This window comes from Tiliqua scincoides, chromosome 8 (assembly GCF_035046505.1).
Source record: "Tiliqua scincoides isolate rTilSci1 chromosome 8, rTilSci1.hap2, whole genome shotgun sequence".
Classification (NCBI taxonomy): Eukaryota; Metazoa; Chordata; class Lepidosauria; order Squamata; family Scincidae; genus Tiliqua; species Tiliqua scincoides.
This window is the reverse complement of record NC_089828.1, coordinates 50,182,126-50,201,783: the sequence shown is the minus strand read 5'-3', so window position 1 is coordinate 50,201,783 and position 19,658 is coordinate 50,182,126. Positions and strand designations below refer to the sequence as shown.

At 42.4% G+C, this 19,658-nt stretch overlaps 1 protein-coding gene across 1 annotated transcript in view; it reads left to right on the top strand.

Moving 5' to 3' along the window:
* TBX4 (T-box transcription factor 4) overlaps window positions 1-19,658 on the top strand; it is a 65,207-nt gene that overhangs the window by 29,953 nt on the left and 15,596 nt on the right. The window contains exons 4-5 of the mRNA XM_066635902.1: window positions 2,249-2,368; window positions 6,451-6,598. Coding sequence (XP_066491999.1) covers window positions 2,249-2,368; window positions 6,451-6,598 — 268 coding nt within the window. The remainder of the gene's footprint in view (window positions 1-2,248; window positions 2,369-6,450; window positions 6,599-19,658) is intronic.

Sequence of the window (19,658 nt, the reverse complement as noted above, 5' to 3'; positions counted from 1 at the left end):
ATGTCAGTGCACAGCCAAAAAATTTTAACTTCATACCCAGTTCTTTTCCTGGAAAAGGGTGCAGAAAATTGGCAGAATTCTGTGGCTTGTTGACCTGCTGATTTCCTGCGCCAAATGCTACCAAAGGCAGTAATGGAGAGGATTGCAACTTAAGCAACACTGAAGATCAGATGCGAGTTCCAATTTGTTATCCCTTAAAAGAATTTCAGCTGTATATATTATAGTAGAGCTTCAGCTCACTCTATTTATTTTAGGGGGCTATTTTAAAGAACATTATAAACTCAGACTTGTCTACTCTATATGAATTCCATATGCTAAAGCTTAATTTTAAATGCCATTAAAAAGCACTTAACATTTACAGTATATCAGATCCCTGCTCCCTTAGCAGCTTGGATGTGCTACAGTTTGGAGAGCTTTTGGTGGGCAAAAAAGAAAAGAAGCTGTTCAGAAGTTAGGGTCATAAATATCCTTGGAGAGTCTTCCAGGGCTGTGTTTAAAATTATACTGAACAAACTTCTAATGTCTCTTTAAAAAAAAAAAAAAGCACACACATACAACTTTCATTTCTGGGTATATTTTTTAAAAGTCTAATTTCAAGTAACAAAACAAAAATAAATGAAACATTGCCATGAAAAATCAGATTTTTTTCTGTCGCATTTTCCTCTCCTCTAAGTATGAATTAGCCTGTGTATTTGCAAACTGAAATATTCTACTATATTTATACAGGTGCTTACCTGTGTTCAAGGTTAAGAGCAGTGCGCAACTTATGAATGGAAATCAAAGATGGACATGGGTAAACTGCCTCCTTTGAGCCCAAGTTAATTTCATGTTAAACACCTGGAATATATGCAGGGCATTAGAAAGAGTTGATTGAAAGGACTTCCACAAGGAACCCATTTTGTGGACTTCTGCCTGTGTGGTTACAAAATGGCGGCTAAGATGACAATATTACTGCTCACTCTGCAGGCAGTTCTTCTGTCACTCAGAGCTGCTTCTTCCACACACCTTTACTAGTTCACATTTCTCTTTATGAGGAAAATGTGAATGCCAGACCCCAGTGCATTTCCATGAGCAATCAGAGCATCATATTTGAAGGGGAATTTAAGGGCAACTGTGTTGTTTTCTCTGAGGCAGAGAATTGGACAAAGTGTGGAATGTTGAGAGAGAAGCTAATTTTGGTTTGGGGAGAAGGTGAGAAAAAGGTATCCGATAATACGCATATTTCTGCATAGATATGAATCTCTTGGAGGAACATTTTCAGAACTCTCAAGAGCAACTCATGGAAAACTTTTGAGAATATTCCACAAGGCTTCGGGAATGAAATGTGTGGATGTTCTGCTTAAGGCAAAATGGAAATGGGGGGGGGGAATAAAGGAAGAGATGGTCTTGGTGCTTTGTCAGGGCTGAGAGCCAGAGAGTATCTGGATGACATGAAGTAATTTGATGGCTTTTAGGAAAGCCACTATCTTTGCAGCCACTTCCCGTCTGTAATTTTAGTATCATGTTTGTTACTATACAAGACTGTTGTAAGGATTTCTGAATGCTTTCAGAAAGCCCCCAATAATTGAAAAGAAAATGACTTAGTATTTATATGGCACTTTCAAGGGTTCCAAGTACTTTATGGACACTTTTATCTTATTGAAATCCTGATAACTTAAATCTGTGTAGCGTAGTGGCAAGAGTGTTGAAATGAGACTGAAGAAGGACCAGGTTCAAACCCCCATTTGCCACAAAGCTTCATGGTTACTTTCGGGTAACCATGACCAGGTAACCAGTAGGTAACCAGCCTACCCTACTTCACAGGGTTGCTTCTTAGAATAAAAGGGGGGAGGGAACCATCAATGCAGCCCTGAGCTCCTTGGAGAAAGGGTTGAATAAAAATGTCATAAATAAGCAGTCCTGAACAGTAGGTCTGTAGTATGATCCTCAGGTTGGGAAACTGAAACCAAGAGGGAAGCTTACTTAAGACCTACCTTGTGAGTTCAGGACAGAGGTGACATTTGAACTTGGAGGCTCAGTGGCTCTGTTTCATGGCCACTACATAGTATTAACTACTATTATTATCTTCAAGCCTAAAAAAGAGTTCATAGTCACTGAGAGTTCATAGCCACTGAGAGAGATCTTCTCTTAGATTAATTGGTCTAATCTTCTTTAAAGCCATCTAAATTAATAACCATCACCATATCTTATTACAAATAATTCTATCAATGACTAATGTCTTAATTTCTTTTTCTCCCCTTTTCGTAAGGAGAATGTTTCCAAGTTACAAAGTTAAAGTCACAGGGATGAACCCCAAGACCAAGTACATTTTGTTGATTGATATCGTCCCTGCAGATGATCATCGGTACAAATTCTGTGACAACAAATGGTAAGTGAATATTTGTGGGCACTGCTGAGGAACAAGGTCATCAAATTATTCCATTTTTCCTCTGCGGCTTGATTTATCCAGAAGACAGTTGCATGAGTGGGTCTAGTTTTCCATTGGTCTAGTTTTCTAGCTGAGTTTTCCTTACTTTATATATATATATATATATATATATATATATATATATATATATAGTTTTCTTTACTTTATATATATATTTTATATATATATATATATACACACCCTAACCAGTACAACATCCTGACTTGGTAAGAGCAAAGCAGGGCTAAGAGAAGGTTGTCAGAGAGAAGTAATGGCTAATTTGAGAGTAGTGATTGTTGTAAACAAGAGGTGAGGGTGTGGTATATCCCTCTGGGTGCCCATTTGGGAGGAAAAGTGGGGTATAAATTGAATAAATGAATGAATGAATATTCAATTTCCTCACCAAAGCCTCAGCTTTTTAGATGAAGTAAGCAAGAGGGAGCAGAAACAATCCTTGGGATGCATCCTATTTATGCTGATTGTTTTGTCCAGTGCTGCTTGTTTTGCACCTGGGGGACAAGCTTCTAGAAAAGTGGTGCACCTTTTCCTCCATTGCATTACTGGCAGTCTCTGTGCAAACAGCAGTCTCCCAATTCTTGATGATCCTGGTATTTTGGCCATCCATTTTATCCACCTGGGTAAACAGGGGTTGCACTGAATCTGACTTTTTCTATTTTCATTCTTTATGTAACCATGGAAGACCATCAACTGGTCAGTGTTTCCAGAAAGCAGAAGTGTGTAGGCTGAAATTCTCTGCCTGTGTAAGGTTTTAGTTCAGCACTTCTGAATCAAAATATTCTGGTATCATTTACGTTGTGCTACTATATGCAGTAGTTCTTACATTGATGTTAAACTACTGTAATTAGCTCTTTTGAGGCTGCCTTTGAAGACAATTTAAAAGTTCTACTGATGCAAAATACAGCCACAAGAGTGCCAAATGGAGTGAAGTGGTCAGAGTATGTCACACTAGTTTGGGCTCAGGTCCACTGGCTACCAGTCAGCTTCTTGGTCCAACAAAGAGCTGACTTTAGCTACTGAAGTTCTAAACAGAACAGAGTTATCTTAAAGACTGTCTCCTCCCATCTTCCCAACCGTTAGGTTTGGCCATAGAGGTCCTGCTTGCAGATACTCCACTCTCTGAGCTGCAGTCGACTGTAACCAGAAACAGGGTTTTTTTGGGGCAACAGCCCCATATTGCTGGAGCATCCTGCCTAAGTTGGTCCTATCCTTTCCTATCATTCTACTATTTTGCAGGACTTTTGGTATCAGGCTGTGATCAGTCTTTAAAAAAAAAACTGGTGGTGTTTTTACAATTTTGGAGATTTTAACATTGCTTTATTATAGTGATGTATTGTGTTTGAAGTTTGTAAACCGCCTTGGTGTTTCTGTGACTGAAAGGTGGGATATAAAAGGCATAACTAAATGAATGTTTCATCTCATTTATTCATTCTTATCCTAAATTCTTGATCAACAAATTCTAAATTCTTGATGCTGCTCATTCCTTTGTCTTGCATCTCAGTCACCACAAAACCCAAATGTTGTTAATCATTCTCTGTGTTTCAAGTGATATTCTTTATCATTTATACAGCCAGCACAAGTATACATAGCGCTTAAAAGGATAAACATCAACAATAGGTCCATGACCTGAGAATTTTACAGTCTGAGTTTTGACAGAAGACAACAGACGGAGGGAGAGATGAGAACAAATACAAGCCAATGCAATTACATATGTGGGGGTTACAACTGGGTACAATGAGTTGTTAAGACAACAACTTCACAGTATAGTGAGTTTTGAGAAGGGATATGGAAGAAGGGAATGAGCATTACGTACTCCTGCAGGAAAGGTATAAGAGGCAGCAAAAGAGAAATGAGAAAAGTCTTTTCACTGTAATTTCTTTAAGAATCCCATTAATGAGCATTACGTGCTAGTATTAGTTAAAAAAATAACCTCCGTAGCACTTAAAATGCTAAGGTGTGTTTTGGGTCACTGCCTGTTTTGCTCTTGGCTTCTAACTGTGAACAACAGACTGTTGGTTATATTTGCTGAACAGAACTCTGGACAGTGTTTGTTTCTCTTTTCCTGGGAAAATTGCTGCTGTTTTTGGTATGAATTCCCCTAAAGAAAAAAAAATGCTGGTTGATGGCACAAGAACAATGCATAGGAACTGGGACAGTATTGCTATTATGTGCTGTATTAAAGCCATAATGCATGCCCAGGAAATATTAATAAAACTTTAAATGAGAGGGGGATGAAGTGGTGGCAAGGTATGAAGGGGCATTCGTGACCCAGTGCAAAAGCCACCTCCACAGCAGCAATGGAAGTACAAGCAGGGCTCACCCTGAAATCTTTTGGAGACGTACAATAAATTGTTACAGTGTGCCAGACATCTAGTTTCAGGCCTGCTCTTTCTGCTTTGTTATACAGTGTGGTGGATTCACAGCACTACAACCTAAGAACAGCCAGAAGGGAATGTGGCTACAATTCTATCCACAATTTCCTGGGAGTAAGTCCCATTGACTATGATGGGACTTACTTCTGAGTAGACATGCATAGGATTGGGCTCTAAGGGCCCAATCCTATTGAATTTTCCAGTGCCGGTGCAGCCCATGGGGGATGCACTGCATCCTATGGTGAGGAGGCAGCCTCAGAGGCCTCCTCAACGTATGGGAACATTTGTTCCCTTACCATTGTGGATGCACTGATGCTGGAAAGTTGGATAGGATTGGGCCCTAAGTCTTTGGCTGCAATCCTACACACACTTTCCTGGGATTAAGCCTCAATGAACACAATTGGACTTTAAATTATTTGTTTTTCTTTAATTTAATTATTTGTAATTATTCATTTTAATTTGCTTAATGTTACTTGCAGCCATGACATCACTTCCAGTGGGTCCTGGACAAATTGTCATTCTAAAAAGTGGGTCCTGGTGACACCCTAGTGACCGAAATGGTGGAAATTGTGGCTTTTAGGAATACCATCATGTTATATAGCAATTGTTGAAGAATTTCATCCATTTTTTGTGGGGAAATATTCACTGCATTTATTTCCTGGCCATTATTATTATTCATTTCATGTCATGACTATTACTATCTCTCAGTCTCACCTACCTCACAGGGTTGTTGTGCATGGTTTCTCTCCTTATTTTGTCCGCACATCACTCTAAGCTCCTTAGAGGAATGGTGGTATAAAAATGTTTTAAAAAATTAATTATGTCATATGGGACTGACAAAAATTTATGGGCACCATGCATCAAATGACCTAGCTACGCCACTGATTGGGACCATTCTGGTAGGGTTGCGTTCCTCTTCGTCTGCCATTCAAAGTGGACTGAGGCACGTTTGCCAACTCCAGAGTAAATGCACACATGTGGTTCAGTTTCACTTTCCATGTCAGCTACCAGTTTCACAACTCACCAACGATCAGGTCACGACCCAGTTAGGGAAACACTGAGTCAGACTAAGCATAACATGGGAGTCCCAAAATCTCTTCCTTTTTCAAGAACCAGCTCTGAAAGCCCTTGATCTGAATAACTGATGGAGACAAGATTTGAAGGCAGAGGCAAATTATGTAAAAAACTGTTTTAAGATTAAAATGAATTTATTAAAATTTATTTTAAGAGACATTTGGGTTATAAGCGGGATCAAAAATCACCTCCGGAATACCAACTGGGTGATACAGAAGAACTTTTAGGACAATGCTAGGAAAGAACACAGCCTTTTCTGAAGGAACTTGAGGAACAACTTCCTGAAGAGGTCTGATTGTATTCCTTTCCGTGGTCTTTTTTGCAAAAATAATCATTAAAAAATGTATGGCTCACATTTTCCGGTAGCTTTGGGAAAAATGGTTGAGGTTATTCGTGACCCTTTCCTTTTAACTTTTAACCTCCTTTTTTGCCTGCTGTCATCTGCTGGGTTTGCTTTTCTGAAATTTCTTTTTTTTAAAGAATTACTGTTTTGTGTGTTGTGTCAAAGGGTGGGAGAGACTGGATAGAAATATTTCACTATATAACTAAAATTTCTTTTTATAATTATTCTGTATACAGGATGGTGGCTGGTAAAGCTGAACCTGCAATGCCTGGGCGACTGTATGTTCACCCAGACTCACCTGCCACAGGTGCCCACTGGATGCGTCAGTTGGTGTCATTTCAGAAGCTAAAGCTCACCAACAACCACCTGGATCCATTTGGACATGTAAGAAACATTGTTGAGTTACTTCTACTCTTCTTTGGCCAATCTAAGATGCTACCTTTCGGCAATCACTATCTCCAGCCATATCAGGGAGAGGGTTGAGGTTACTGTAGGTAGAGGTTGAACACTCTGTGCCATAAGTAAAGCACGTATATTACACACAGAATGGCCTGGATTGAATCCCTTGCAACAGCTCTATGTAGAGCTGGGAAATACCTGACAGAAATCCTGGAGACCTGCTGTCAATCAGTGTTGTTAATACTTAGCTAAATGGTCTGACTCAGGAAAAGGCAACTTCATGTGATCTCTCCACTTTGGGAGGCCTGAAAAGTGTGACAAAAATCTCCAGATATATACATTTATGTGTCCAAAGCTATAAAAAAGCTTGACAAGGATTCCTACCATCTAGCAGATTAGCCAGTCCTGACTTCCAGGTTTCCCATTCCTTTGGTATCCACGCCTGCACTCCCAGGATGCAATGGGGAGCCATGTCTGGGTGCTGCAGTGAGGATCATGGAGCAGGTACTGAGTCCTCAGATACAAAGGCCCACTGTGTTTGCATATCTCTCTTGGGTGTCTAACCATTCTGCTGGGTGGTGTTTCCATGGGATTTGCCCTGTTTTCAATCTGTTGGAGTCTTTGATGTAGAAGACCTTGCAGTTTGCTCAGCACCAGGCTACAGTCAGTTCTCTTTATATGCAAATTCACTTATCTGCAAGGGACAGAATTGCCACCTACCTCACCTCTGTGACTCTGTTCTCTTATCTGTGAATATATGTGTGAATGTTGGTGCAGTTGGGGTGGGGTGGGGGCCTCGGCGCAGCTATGAGCAGATAAGCAGGAGCAACAGAAGTTGTGTTAGGAGGACAGAGAGTGGCCTCTTCATGAGCAGAAGGCAGTGCCAGCATCATGCAGGGGGGAAAGGATGAGACACCTGTACAACATAAGACGGGGGAGGTGTTGTGAAAATCTCATCCAGTCAATTATATGCCTTGTTTTTCTGAAAATTATCTGGAATGGGTTAATTTTTCACATCAAATGGGCATTTGTGTTGGCCTGTGGAAAGTTGTTGAACACATTTGTGTCCACTTCCAGGCTTGCCCCACCATCTCGTGGACTCCAGCTGAAACTTCACGACCCTGGTGATGATGACAGGCTGATGACGAGAGGTCTCTGGAAGGCAACCTGAGGGTTGCTCTGGGGCTGGGATAAGTCCAGGAAAGGAGGAGAATGAGTATAGATGAAGCAACCCAGAAGAACAGTCCCACTGGATCAGGCCATAGACCCATCTAGTCCAGCTTCCTGTATCTCACAGCGGCCCACCAAATGCCCCAGGGTGCACACCAGATAACAAGAGACCTGCATCCTGGTGCCCTCCCTTGCATCTGGCATTCTGACATAGCCCATTTCTAAAATCAGGAGGTTGCACCTACACATCATGGCTTGTAACACATAATGGACTTTTCCTCCAGAAACTTGTCCAATCCCCTTTTAAAGGCATCCAGGCCAGATGCCATCACCACATCCTGCAGCAAGGAGTTCTACAGACTGACCACACGCTGAGTAAAGAAATATTTTCTTTTGTCTGTCCTAACCCTCCCAACGCTCAATTTTAGTGGATGTCCCCTGGTTCTGGTATTATGTGAGAGTGTAAAGAGCATCTCTCTATCCACTTTATCCTTCCCATGCATAATTTTGTATGTCTCAATCATGTCCCCCCTCAGGCGTCTCTTTTCTAGGCTGAAGAGGCCCAAACGCCATAGCCTTTCCTCATAAGGAAGGTGCCCCAGCCCAGTAATCATCTTAGTCGCTCTCTTTTGCACCTTTTCCATTTCCACTATGTCCTTTTCGAGATGTGGCGACCAGAACTGGACACAATACTCCAGGTGTGGCCTTATCATCGATTTGTACAACGGCATTATAATATTAGCCGTTTTGTTCTCAATACCTTTTCTAATGATCCCAAGCATAGAATTGACCTTCTTTACTGCCACTGCACATTCGGTCGACACTTTCATTGACCTGTCTACCACCACCCCAAGATCGCTCTCCTTATCTGTCAGAGACCCATTAGCCTATATGTGAAGTTTTGATTTTTTGCCCCAATGTGCATGACTTTACACTTACTTACATTGAAACACATCTGCCATTTTGCTGCCCATTCTGCCAGTTTGGAGAGATCCTTCTAGAGCTCCTCACAATCACGTCTGGTCTTCACCACTCGGAAAAGTTTGGTGTCGTCTGCAAACTTTGCCACCTCACTGCTCACCCCTGTCTCCAGGTCATTTATGAAGAGGTTGAAAAACACCAGTCCCAGGACAGATCCCCACTCCCCCTCCCCACTACTGAACTGAGGCCTTGCTGTTGGACCAGCAACCTTCAACAAATCAAGGGATAGGCAGTATGAAGGAGAAGCATCAGATGATGGAGATGTTGATGAGCCCTCGCTATCACCAGCCCCATAGACTTCAAGTTAAGATTCAGATTCATAATGTTCATAGAGTGTGAGGTAAAGAGGGTTCCCTGGAACCTAATCCCATTTTTCCCATAAGCTTAATGATTCAATACCCGCTAATACAGTATCCACTAAGTTTTCCAGGAACCTAATCCTAGAGGATAACAAGAAATGACTGTACTTAAGCGAATCATCCACTCTTCTGGCTTTTGGAGGGATGGACAGATATTTGAATTTTTAGCCAGTGATGGTCTTACCTAAGAACGTAGAAAGCTGGGTCAGACCACTAGATTGTGTGGGTCAATATTGTCCACACTAATTGGCAATCTCTCTCCAGGGTCCAGCCTTACCTGGGACATTCTGAATGTGAAGCATGTGGTTTATCACTGAGCTACAGCTGCAATCAGTGGGATACTTGTCTATAGGGTATTCGGTTGAGTTGAGGAGGCAAGACATCATACCTACTATGAAGCCAACTTAGAGCTGGACTTTGTGTGGGTAGATGTGTATTTTATACATCTTTACACTGATCTGTAAATTTGGCTTGAAGTTCATTGTAGCTAGGGATGTTGTATCTGTGGATTTTCCGGATGGTGCAAAAAATGTCTATTTACTGCTGTGGTAAAGCACCCTAAGCAGGCTGCAGGCTTGAGAATATTATGATGGGACCTGAGGGATCCCATGGAATGCAACAGATAATGCACAGTTAAGTCACTGTGCATGGTATGCAACAAATTCAGGTATGCATTATTCTGCTGGGAAAAAGTATTTTATATGCAGAGTATGATATGCAGGGAATGATTCGGTCCCTGCATTGTGACATGTATCTAGTATTTGGATAAGTACCTCAAGGATGTCATACCAGCGTGCAAAGAGTGCAAAGAGACAGAATTATCAACCGTAAAAGGGCAGATTCTGCAGACCTGTAGCAACAGAAGTCTGGGGAAGCGCCTGAAGTGCTTAAAGGTGCCAACACTGCAGATTTTATTATCAAAGGTTTTTGGTATCCATGGGGCGGTCCGAGAATAGATCCCGCACAGATACCGAGACCCCACCTGTATTTGTAAATCGCCTTTGGGCTATAAGTAAGATAGAAAATTTAAAGTAAATCTGTCACAAATGTTGATAGGGTTTTTTTAACTCAATGTAAAAAGTGGGCCAAAATTTTGCCTATGTTCATGGTGGGGCTGGATAACTTCATGGTGTCTCTGCTTGATGAGAAGGCAGAGACCTCTTCCTATTGATTCAGAGATAGTAGCCATCATTCATGCTGACCTGGGTCTGTTTCACGGAGCAGTTGTGAAGTGCTAGAAGTTAAACATTTCAGATTTTTGCATCCAGTAACTTAGGAGAAGCCGGCAGCTCTTCGATGGCAGATGGTCGAAGAGGCATTTATCAGCCCCTAAAACTTTAGACATCCTTTTAAGCCACCTCTGCTTAAAAGCAAAATCCCACCTCTTAGAGTAAGACATTAATTTATGTATTTCAAAATCTTTACATGTGTGCACATAATTGACCTCACAAAACCCCCTGATTTATGTGGGTGTCCTGGGGGTGGTTGGGGATATAACAAGCTTAACTGTTTTGACAGATTTTTGGGCTTCAAATGTTTGGGAGAAATGTCTTCTTTTTCTTTTTTCTTTTCTCTCTTTGGAAGGGGAAAAAGGAAAGCCTTTTTTGCAACGTATACAAGTCAAAATGCTGACACAAGCAAAACGTATCCATTAATAATGCCAGATTTATTTAAGCTGCTATAGATTCAACTACTGTTGAAAAATGAGACTATAGCCTTCAAAATCTTGATGGGAAATTCAATTAATCCAGTTTCACAAATGTCAGTCACAAGCAAAATTTTTTTTTTTGTATTGGCAACCTTCAGTCTCGAAAGACTATGGTATCGCGCTCTGAAAGGTGGTTCTGGCACAGCGTCTAGTGTGGCTGAAAAGGCCAATCCGGGAGTGACAATCCCTTCCACACCGGGAGCAAGTGCAGTCTGTCCCTGGTCTGTCTCCCTGGCTATGGGCCTTCCTTCTTTGCCTCTTAGCCTCAGACTGTTGGCAAAGTGTCTCTTCAAACTGGGAAAGGCCATGCTGCACAGCCTGCCTCCAAGCGGGCCGCTCAGAGGCCAGGGTTTCCCACTTGTTGAGGTCCATCCCTAAGGCCTTCAGATCCCTCTTGCAGATGTCCTTGTATCGCAGCTGTGGTCTACCTGTAGGGCGCTTTCCTTGCACGAGTTCTCCATAGAGGAGATCCTTTGGGATCCGGCCATCATCCATTCTCACGACATGACCAAGCCAACGCAGGCGTCTCTGTTTCAGCAGTGAATACATGCTAGGGATTCCAGCACGTTCCAGGACTGTGTTGTTTGGAACTTTGTCCTGCCAGGTGATGCCGAGGATGCGTCGGAGGCAGCGCATGTGGAAAGCGCTCAGTTTCCTCTCCTGTTGTGGGCGAAGAGTCCATGACTCGCTGCAGTACAGAAGTGTACTCAGGACGCAAGCTCTGTAGACCTGGATCTTGGTATGTTCCGTCAGCTTCTTGTTGGACCAGACTCTCTTTGTGAGTCTGGAAAACGTGGTAGCTGCTTTACCGATGCGCCTGTTTAGCTCGGCATCGAGAGAATGAGTGTCGGAGATCGTTGAGCCAAGGTACACAAAGTCATGGACAACCTCCAGTTCATGCTCAGAGATTGTAATGCAGGGAGGTGAGTCCACATCCTGAACCATGACCTGTGTTTTCTTCAGGCTGATTGTCAGTCCAAAATCTTGGCAGGCCTTGCTAAAACGATCCATGAGCTGCTGGAGATCTTTGGCAGAGTGGGTAGTGACAGCTGCATCGTCGGCAAAGAGGAAGTCACGCAGACATTTCAGCTGGACTTTGGATTTTGCTCTCAGTCTGGAGAGGTTGAAGAGCTTTCCGTCTGATCTGGTCCGGAGATAGATGCCTTCTGTTGCAGTTCCAAAGGCCTGCTTCAGCAGGACAGCGAAGAAAATCCCAAACAAGGTTGGTGCAAGAACACAGCCCTGCTTCACTCCGCTTCGGATGTCAAAAGGGTCTGATGTGGAGCCATCGAAGACAACAGTGCCCTTCATGTCCTTGTGGAAGGATCTGATGATGCTGAGGAGCCTGGGTGGACATCCAATCTTGGGGAGAATCTTGAAGAGGCCGTCTCTGCTGACCAGGTCGAAAGCCTTTGTGAGATCTATGAAGGCTATAAAGAGTGGCTGTCGTTGTTCCCTGCATTTCTCCTGCAGTTGTCTAAGGGAGAATACCATATCAGTGGTGGACCTGTTGGCTCGAAATCCACACTGCGATTCTGGATAGACGCTCTCTGCAAGTACCTGGAGCCTCTTTAGTACAACTCGGGCAAACAGCTTTCCTACAACGCTAAGGAGAGAGATGCCGCGGTAGTTGTTGCAGTCACCCCTGTCACCTTTGTTCTTGTACAGCGTGATGATGTTTGCATCCCTCATGTCTTGAGGTACTCCACCTTCTCTCCAGCAGCAAAATATCATCTAATATCATCTATAAATATAAATCATCTATAAAATATCATCTATAAATATGTCTTTAAAACTTGGAAAATAAGTTTGGTGCTTGTCGTAGGTCAGAGTGGATCATAAATGATATAATCAGAAGTGTGATTATTGTTATAATGACAGCCATTCATGAAAGCAATTTCAGTGTCAGAAGTAATGAGAGGATGTGTTGAGAAATGGAGAGGTATGGAGAGACCTAGTTCGATCCAAAGGCAGAACTTGCCCCTTCATCAGAGCTGGCCTAAGATCTCCCACTACCTAAGGTGAAGTGACAAATGCTGTCCCTTTTTACCTAGTGCCATGCCCTCTGCTCTTGCTGCTCCTGATCTCTGGCTTCAAAAGGAAGAAGGGAGTGGAAGAGGAAGGATGGCAGAGAGGAGAGTGGTGAGTTAGAACATCAGATGCTCTAGCCCATCATTCTTCTCTCCTCCACACTTCTTCATTCCCCCTATTCCTTTTCAGGTTCAGGCAGCAGGAGAGGTGGAGGGCACAGACAGAGACTGATACCCTTGCTTAGTTCACCACCTGAGACGATTGCCTGAGTAAGGCTTATGACAGTCTGGTTCTGCTGCTCATCAGCTCTCCATTTGTCAACCTGTGCAAGTCTGACCACTCTACTCCTCTACTCTGAGGAGGCCAGCCTCAATGCAGAAAGGCACTTCTAGAGCAAATAACTCCAAATCACTCAAGTAAGTGGGTCAAGCCAAGTACCTCAGTTGCACTATCCAACTGCAGACCATCCTTTGTCCCTAGTTGTGGTCATTCCTGATGATGTAGGAAGGGGGGAGAACAAGCAGATACCATGTTGTTATGCTTTGAGGGACCTAATGTTTATCTGCAAGATCAGAGTCTTGACAAACTAGGCAATAAATCAGAAATTACTGCCTACATGCATCTTATAAAAGAGAACCAGCCAGGCAGAGGTGCTTAATTTGAAGAAATGAGGTGGTTCTCTAGATGAGAAATCAAGCCAAGGTCAGTTCTGGGCATGAAATCTGAGCATTAAGGTGAGGCAGAAAGGTAGAGGTAGCTGAAGTAATAGCAGGAAGAGATGTGACAGGGCCAGGAAGAAAGGCAAGGACAAAATGGAGCTCAGTGTCTGTAAGTATCTTGCAGGAAGTGCTGCATTGTACAGAACAAAATCTGCTGACAGGAGGAGAAAATTCATACAAGAGATGGCAAGGACAGCATCTAATTGAGAAGGGAATGAGTCAAGTAAGGAAAATGGTGAAATTTCTTCGTTCCCAGATGATTTGTGGTTTTGGAAGCAAGGCTCCAGTCCTACTCCCAGAAGGTCCCAGTTTTGAGACTGCCTGGTAGATCAATCACGAGATTCTTGTTCCTCCTGAAGAGTCCAAGAGTTAGTTTTGTCATAGGATACATGTGCATAGGAGAGTGACCCAGATGTTTGAGTGGAATGCATCATCTTCAGGAGTATACTTTACACTGAGGACATTTCATTCCTGTAGGATGATCCAGGACATGATGCTGATGTATCTGGTGGAACATTTGTCAGAAATAGGGCAGTTGGCTCTGTAGGCCATATCTGTCTGTCTGTGTAGAGTGTGTTCTCATAGTTAATTTACCTGATAAATATTTATTTTTGTGCCAAAATGAGAAGACAAGAGTAGTTCAGTGCCATCATTAGATAATGTTTGAGAAGAAAGTAAAAACCGAGAAGGGGCATGTAAAAATAAAGATTATATTTCTTGTATGGTTCCTGGGAGAAGCTATTAAATTGTGTAGCTTGCATGCCCCTGTTGTTTTGTATTAAATGGGTAATTGCCATGGCAACCATGGCATCAAGTGACACCTGATTGTCTCTGGAGAACCAGGGAGCTCTCTTTACAGCTCCCAATTCTTTTACCCCAGAGTCAATACACTTAATGGTAATTTCAAGGAATGTTTGCATGACAATGAGCAAAGAGTTATACCTTTTGCTTTTGAATGAAAACCACTTCAAAAGCTGAGTCCTGAACTCTGAACTGGTCATCAGTTTGTCAAATCTGACTGTATTCTGCTTGACTTCTTGCAAAGGTGGAAATATTTATCCACAATTAACCACACAATTTAATTAACAATTAAGCCTTTCCCCCCCTAAACATTAATTTTAATGAGCAAATACTAATCTTGAAGGCTCATGATCTAAATGAGATATGAGGAAGGGGAAAGAGGGGTCCTGGAACCCTCGCAGATGCCGCAAACCTCAGATAATGAAATCTGTGATTCAACCTGTTTTCTGAGATGCAGAGGTCACAAGTAACCTCTCCGTAACTGGGAATGCCTGTCAGAGGCTTTTAGCTGGCACTTCTGGTTTTTGTGAAGGCTCTGGCAGGCATTCTGAATTGCGGGGGTGGGGGGGCACATGCACCCTCCCCACAATTCAGAAGATCTCCTGGACACAACCTCTGGTCACGTCCAGGAGGTCCTCTGTGGATCCCCCCGATGTGGGTTCAGAACCGACAATGGGTCAGATCCATGGGTTCCAAATCCGCAGATAAAGAGGATTCACTGTATTGCCTGTACGTGGTACTTGGGCTCAGTTAGTGCAGTTTGGGAACTGGGGAGTTGGATCAATCTTCATGGAAAAGGCAGGTTTTGAGGAGGGATTTAAAGGAAATAAGGGAGATGGTATCACAGGAGTGTCTTGGGAAGACGTTTTTGGCATAAGGGTCAGCAAAGCAAAAAGTGCAGAGGCATTTGAGAGAGGAGGTTCTCATCACTTGGGTGAGGGTAGTGGAGCTGCATGAGCATGAGCTGCATGAGCAAAGGACACAGGTACAGATAGGATAGGAAAGTGGAATGGGGGGGTGATGGAGGACAACTTTGTCAGAATGAAAGGCATAGACTTCGCTTTCTCAATTTCTTGTTACTTTTCTAGTCTGCCCAGGTCACAAAGGCGAGAAAGAGGGCATATTCCCTATTTAGGGAACTAAATAGTTATATTTTTTCAGAGCTGTATTGATTGGTGGTGGCTAAATTATAAAAGAAAAATTTATTATTGATGCTGGTTTATAGTTTTCTGTTGTGCACTGCCTTGGGTGAATCTGGCATAAGAACAGAAGGATCCCCTTGATGGATCTGACAAAGGTCCACCTAAATCTGCATTCTCTTTCCAGCAGTGACCATATATATATACACACCTTTGGAAAGTTCACAAGCAGACCATGAAGGTGATGGTCATCCCATGTTTATCCCCAGCACCTGATATGCAGGTGTAGACTGTTTCTGTGCATGGAAGTCCCATTTTGTTAACATGGCATATATTTTTCTTAAGGCTTGCTTTGACTTCCGGGTCTTTGTATGCTGCCCCATATATGCAAATCGGGCAAAGAGGCAAAATTTAAAGTGGTACTTTCTTAGCAGGGGGAGAGCAACTGTCACTCTTCACTCCAGCATAGTGTTTTTTTCAGTGTCTTTTTTTCTGCATTTCTTTTTAGACAATGAGCCCTTTAGGGACAATTTATTGATTTGTTTTGCTATGTAAATTGCTTTGTGAACTGCTTTTCACTGAAAAGAAGTATATAAATGTTTATTAATAATATGTTGAAACTCCTGTTGTGTTCAAATGGGAATTGTTTATTCCTGCCAATCATAGCTACCTTGCTGCTCGTTTTACCCTCTATGCCAGTGGTTTTCAACCTTTTTCATCTCATGACATACTGACAAGCCACTAAAATTGTCAAGGCACACCATCAGTTTTTATGGCCATTGACAAGGCACACTGCACTGACAGCAGGGGTTTGCATCCGCCAGTGGCCCTACTAACAAATGCTCCGTCCCCAAAATCCCATGACACAACTGCAGACCATCCGTGGCACACCAGTGTGCCATGGCACAGTGGTTGAAAATGGCTGCTCTATGCCCTTTATGTTAACATTTGTTCTACTGTTGCTACTAATGGTTTTTGAAACTACTGTCTGTTTTGAGAGCCTTATGTGTCAGAAGAATTGGATGGTACCCTGAATTGTGACATTGGTGAGGGAGGAGCAATGTGAGGAGAGGCAGGGGCACTTACTATAACCAGTGTATTTCAGAATACATGGAAATAGGCTTGCCAGAACCTACACAAAACCATGTTCATCTCAAAGCTGTGTTTCTCTGTTAATCACATCTTATTCTGGTTAAGTCCCAGAGCAATTTGGTTTCATGATTACGCAGCTGCAAGCAAAAACACTGCATTTTTTCATGAAGTTCTCTAAAATTAACCCCCTAGCACACAGACTTCTATCCCTCAGAAGCCATGAAATTCCTAAACCACTACTAACAGGGATGGCGTGTAGGACTCCATAGGCACACTGGGGCAGCTTAAAAGAGTAATGGAGTTTGCACCCCCTGCTAGTCGCTTGCCAAGTGGCTCAGTCCCAACACTAGTTAGGTTTATGGGTCACAGTTGTACCTTTTGGGGTCTCTGTAAAATATCCTTTTGGGCTGGAACACCATCTTTCTCTCCATAATATTGGCTCTTGGTGGGCAACCTGGATTGCTGCTGCTTCATTTTTTGTGGGGGTGGTGGTGGTAGTAGTGTGTGTGTGTGTGTGTTTCGTGTGCTCCTAAAAATGCTTCTTGTGTTTTAAGAAAAGTAGCACAGCCCAGTGGATGGAGTAGGAGGCTTCAGTCTGAAATCTTCAGAGCGGATTAAGGAGTTAAGTCCAAATGAAATTTGGGCGCCTAGACTCTCTTGGGTCACACTGGAATTCCCTGAACTTTGCTTCTGTTAGAAACCATTCACATATTACAAGAAGCAAGGGGAGCTGAAGAGCAAATGAAAAACAACATTGTAACAACGTTTTATGGAATATTTATTGGGGGAGGGGAGTGTTTTATTGGCCTTGCCTGTTATTTTTTTTTTTTTTTTTTTTAGATGAGGAATTGAAATTAGCTGCTGGGTCTAAATAAAACCTCCATGATCAGAGGATATATACCTCTATGTACCTGCTGCTTAAAGACACATATTGGGGAAAGGCCATTGGCTTACTGTTGTGCCTCAGAGCTTCCAGGAAGCATCTAACTGACCAGTGTTGGAAGAGAATGCTGGCCTGGATGGACCTTGATCTGTGCTAGAAGGCTTCCCACGGAAAAATGATTTTTTCCCCAGGGCCAACTAGTAGTGCAACTGTAACTGACCTAAGATTTGGACACACTGGGTCAATTCAGTGCTTTGTCTATTGGTTCAGATTGACTTCCACACATAACAACAATTCCTTAATCACAAAACCTATGCTAGAGGATAAGCAAATGTGATGAATCCTGACTAATTTTACTCTGATTCATCCCAGCTGAAAGCAAGCCTAGCGTTATATCTGCACTACAAACTTTACAGTGGTTTTATGGCACATCATAACCTTGGCTTCCCCCAAAGAATCAAGGGAATGGTAGTTTGTTAAGGATCTGAAAGTTCTCTATGAGAAATACCCCTCACAGAACTACAGGATTCCTGGATACCCTATTTCTAAAACCACTTGATTCTGTGGTATAGATAAGCCAGAAGGCATAGCATTACATTTGCACACATTAATCCTTTATTTTTTTTTCCTTTCTTCCTTTTTTGCTGTCTTCCTCATTATCAAAATCTATCACAAGCATCTCATTGACTTTTGATCATGTCTTGATGGCATTATATAAATAAAATCCAGCTTGAAAAATCTAATGTTAAGAACAGGGTTATAACTATCTACCAAATTGGTTACACCAATGTAATGCTTTCAGAATTGTTAAGTATTTCCAGAGTTGCATCTCTAATTTGGGGGGGGGGGCAGGGGTATTTCCATTGGCTTATTTCATTGGCAAAAGATACAGGAAAAGAATTTTAATACTCACCTTCAGGCCTTTCCCCTTCACTGTCAAAGATCTTCAGCCAGACAGCAGCCAAACAGTTAAAGAGAACTTCATGTGAGGCTGATAAAATGCCACTAAGTTTCTCATTCCTCCTGGGAAAGAGGTGATCTGGAAACCATCATCAATAAAAACTACATTTAAATGGTATATGATGCAGCTGGCTACTGTGGGCAGAGTTACATGCAGTTGGATGAGAAGGGGCTTTAAAGTGCCGATTCTTCCTTATTGGTGCAGCCTTTATCCGTCAAGAAAAGAACGGGCTTCTGTTTTTGTTTTTCCTCTGTCCTCTATCACTATCAAGAGTCTGAGCATGGTTAAACTGAAGCAAAGGAATAGGAAGGAGGAGTCTGAATCAGACTGCTGGAGGAGGATATTGATAAATGTGTACCATGCCATTGATGCAAATATGGCCTTACCAAGTTTACATAGATAGACCCCCAAGGTTCTATCTATGAACAAGGAACATTCAAGCTAAAGAGATCCTCCCCCAAGGAACATTCAAGCTAAAGAGATCTCTTCAGAGGTGCTGCTAACTCTCAAAGATATGAACCTATGCAGAGGATGTCCTAGCCTTTCCACCACTTGGGGAAGGGGGGGGATAAAGCCGCCTATATCACAGTGCAAGAATTTCATGGGAGTGATTGGCTGAGCTGCCTAAGGAGTCAGAGAGACAGACTCTCATTGCCTGAGAGTGGAACTAGATGCTGCCCCTAGTCTATCTCATTCCATTTCTGTTTTAGAACATCTAGTTCCACTCTGAACTGCTTTGATCCCTCTATAAGACAGATGGAAAGATCTAGAGAAGTATGGGCTCAGGGAGAAGAAGCAGGTGCCAGAGATGGAAGAAGGCTAAAGGGGGGAGAGGAGGGGACAGAGGAATTAGGGAAAGGGGAGAGGGAGACTCTACAAGGGGATGGGAAAAAGGGCATTGATGTGGCACATGGTGAGTTGCTACAGAGGTGAGGTAGACCAAAGTTCATGTACTGATTCATAATAACTTCTAAACTTGTAATAATGTGTGAACTTTTTGTTGAAAAGTAGTATATAAATACTGTTGTTAATAACAACAACAACTAATCTTTTGGCTGGTCTCTATTACATATTATTCTTTGGATAAAAAGACATGCTCCTTCCTACTTGCTATCAAAGTGCTCAGCCACACATTGTGAAAATGTTTTAAACTGCTTTTCCTTCTCCTGAAGGTTCATCCAAGTTAGCAGACTCATTTTAT